Source organism: Vigna radiata, chromosome 8 (genome assembly GCF_000741045.1).
Source record: "Vigna radiata var. radiata cultivar VC1973A chromosome 8, Vradiata_ver6, whole genome shotgun sequence".
Classification (NCBI taxonomy): domain Eukaryota; kingdom Viridiplantae; phylum Streptophyta; class Magnoliopsida; order Fabales; family Fabaceae; genus Vigna; species Vigna radiata.
The window spans coordinates 4,657,823-4,661,166 of NC_028358.1; the positions used below are offsets into that span (position 1 = coordinate 4,657,823).

The 3,344-nt window shown below is 36.6% G+C and overlaps 2 protein-coding genes across 2 annotated transcripts in view; both read right to left on the reverse strand.

The window, feature by feature from the left end:
- Positions 1-883: 883 nt before the first annotated feature.
- LOC106770102 lies at positions 884-2,547 on the reverse strand. Its single transcript, XM_014655929.1, has 3 exons — positions 2,113-2,547; positions 1,797-1,918; positions 884-1,373 (listed from the first exon to the last, which is right to left on the reverse strand). Exons 1-3 carry the CDS (start codon positions 2,545-2,547, stop codon positions 884-886), a joined length of 1,047 nt encoding a protein of 348 aa, XP_014511415.1.
- An 80-nt stretch (positions 2,548-2,627) lies between these two features.
- The window catches only part of LOC111242260, a 1,363-nt gene continuing 646 nt past the window's right edge, over positions 2,628-3,344 (reverse strand). Inside the window, exon 2 of the mRNA XM_022784755.1 lies at positions 2,628-3,344. This exon is cut by the window's right edge and continues 1 nt beyond it. Coding sequence (XP_022640476.1) covers positions 2,628-3,344 — 717 coding nt within the window.

A 3,344-nucleotide genomic window follows, 5' to 3' on the forward strand; every position in this document is an offset into this window, starting at 1 on the left:
GATTTTTTTTTTTTTTATGGTTGGACAATGTGCAAACAACAAGCAAAGGGTGAAATCTACACTAAAATTCTGAAAATATGAGTACAACAGTAGTGAAATTCAATGATACTGTATGTAAGGTGCAATTGAGGCTTCAATCAAACTTATTTCATCAAATGAAAGATGTTTAAACACTTAAACAACAGGCAAAGGGCTGGTAGATGAAAATCAGTGGTCTAGTTCCACTTTCAAGCAACTATGATGGTGTAGAAACATGAATTGGTAAGATATGGTAAAAATGACCAAATGCACAGTTAAAGTAACTTTCAAATCACCAAATAAACTTGTACAAACAGTGTAGCTTCACTGAAATATGCAGCAGCTTCAAATCATAGGTTCAATTACGGTGAAACTGTGATTTAGTGGCTAGATTGGTGTATGGCCAAATAGACACTTGGAACAAGTTTAAAATGTCCAAATAAACTTGTTCAAGCAACGAAGAGGCACAAAAACATGTAAACTCACCAAATCACTGTTTCAGTTGCTTGAAATGCAGAAAAACACATAATAGTTGCATCAGATTTTGGCAACTTTTTGAAATGCAGTGTTGAAAATAGATTTCTATCACTTGAAACACATATAGATTGATCAATTAACTTGTCTCAAGCATTGAAATCAAGAAATCTGGACAGAAACAGTGTGCTCATGATCAAACCATAATAGAATTTTACACAGAGTGTAAAAGGAGAATGTAGTCAACACTCTAAATTCATTAATCATTAAAAGTTGGCATACAAAATACAGTTGTCCAAAAGGAAGTTAAGCACTTCATAAGAGTTTCCACTAACAAAATACAGTTTCCACTTAATAAGACTCTACATATGTAAAAAACACTAGACATGACTTATAAGGCAACTTCATCTTCATTTGTTGACGACATCATTGGTTCAGTTGACTGGGTGCAAGATGTTTTGTTGTGGCCCAGTTGCTTGCATATTGCACATCTTTTCTTTATACCACCCTTTGTCATTCTGTTATCGTCCTTCACCAACTCCCATTGCTCCAACCTTCGCTTCTTCTTTGGTCTCCCAGGCATTATTCTTTTTGGTGGAGGCAACACATCAACATATGGGGTAATCTCCCACATGTTCTGACCATTAATTGGATACACAATTGGAGTGTAAGTTTCTTCATGTGTTGTCTTCCTAAAGCAGCATGGTATGAATTCCTCTCGTTGTAGATTTAGGAATTTCATAGCAGTCAAAGAGTGACAACATGGTACGCCACTGATAGCCCACTTCCTGCATGTACATGAATGTTCATCTAAATTGACAACAAACCTGTCACCAGCTTGGGAGACATGGCGCACTTCAAAAAGCTTCTCTGCTGACCAGCTGTAAATTATCAAAAACGAAATTAATAATGAATACAACAATTAGATGACATTGGAAATCATGCAATAAAATGAGTAAAGGTTACCATGGAATCTAGTGTTTAGTTAACTGAGACTCCTTGTTTAGCCTAGTTTTGATTTTAGGACAAATGTCCCGAGACAATGATTGTATTTTACTCTTGTTAGTTGCCCATCTCTTCATCAAGTATATGCGAATATCCTCCAACATGCTTATGATTGGCTTCATCCTTGTATGTAGCAAAACACTATTGAAAGCCTCAGACATGTTGTTGACCAACGTATCACATTGAGGTATGGTGCTAAATCTTGAACATAACCAGTGTCTACATGTTACCATCATCATGAACATTTAAGACACATTATCCATGTAAAAAAATTAAACAAAACAAGTATGGATACAAACCTGGGAGGAATTTTCAGCAAATATTTAAAGGCCTCATCATTTAGTTGTTTTATATTTCTCATTTCTAATTCCCATGCTTGTGGTTGGGTTGCTGATGCTGCCTTCCACATCAAACGCTTCAACTGTTTTCCAGGGAATTTCTTTCTGAAATTAGCGTATAGGTGCCTAACACAGAAACGTTGATCAACTTGAGGCACCACTTCTTGTATAGCTTACAGTAGTCCATGTTTCATCATAATAATGACATAGATTGTTGTTAGAAATTTGACGTCAACAATGTGGATGAACTTAATGTAGAAATGGTCATCTGCATTACCTTTTGTTGATCCGACATCAATGTAAATGATGAACTCACTTCCTCCCCACCAAGATCTTCAACAAGAAGTTCAAGAAACCATTTCCAAGTATCCTTGTTCTCTACCTCCACCACGGCATAAGCTAGAGGTAACATTTGATCATTTGCATCTCTACCAACAACAGTTAATAATTCACCACCATATCTTCCTTTCAAAAACGCACCATCTAGTCCAATAATTGGCCTGCAGGACACAAAATTATCCTTGCAGGCCTTTAGACAACAATAAAATCTTTTAAATATTGGTCCACTGCCACCATCTTCAACCTTTACCTTCATTGTGGATCTTGGATTACGAGCTAGCAACTCATTTGCATAATCATAAATCCTTTTAAATTGGTCTTTGAAAGACCCGTCAACTTGCTCTGAAGCAATGGCCTTTTCCTTATAAGCCATGCATCTCGATACACCAACATTCCACTTCCTATTTATCTTTTCACGAATTTGAACTCCTTTCACACTGGGATTTTCTCTAACTATTTTTCCAACCTCTTACTCAACCATTTTGCATTAAGTAATCTTACTTTGTGCTCCCTACTACAGCTATGGTTGTCAACAATAGTCCTAAGTTGCCAAGTTTTAACTGCTTCCATATATCCACAATATGTCATCCAGGGGCATTCTCCTTTACCACCCATATATTTGACTCTAATTCTCTTCTTATCATTTTTAAGATACTTAATATTTCTGCCATTTTGTACTGCATACGTTTTTATTGCATCCATAAAGTCTTGCTTCTCAGCAAAATAAGTTCCCACAGCCCATTTATAGTCTACCATTGTCTTAGGCATAGAAAAGGTTACAAACTTCCCATAACCCTCCTTTTCATCATCTTCACAATCACTTTCCATTCCACTGTCTAACTCCTCAGACTCCCAATCATCATCAGACAAACCTCTATGCTTATCACTATTTATGCTATCATCAACATCAGTATCAGACATCTCAGCCCATGATGGTCCATCAGATTGCACATCAACTTGAACATTACCAACTTCATCTCCAACTTCCTCTTCTATATCACATTCAACGTGCACATCAACCAAACCTTCCATAAAATCATTGGCAGCATTACCATCAACATCATCTTCAACAACATCATTAGCAACATCATTAGCAACCCCTTCACAATCATTGATATCATCATTAGCAGCCCCTTCACACTCAATTTCCCCTTCAACAACATCATTACC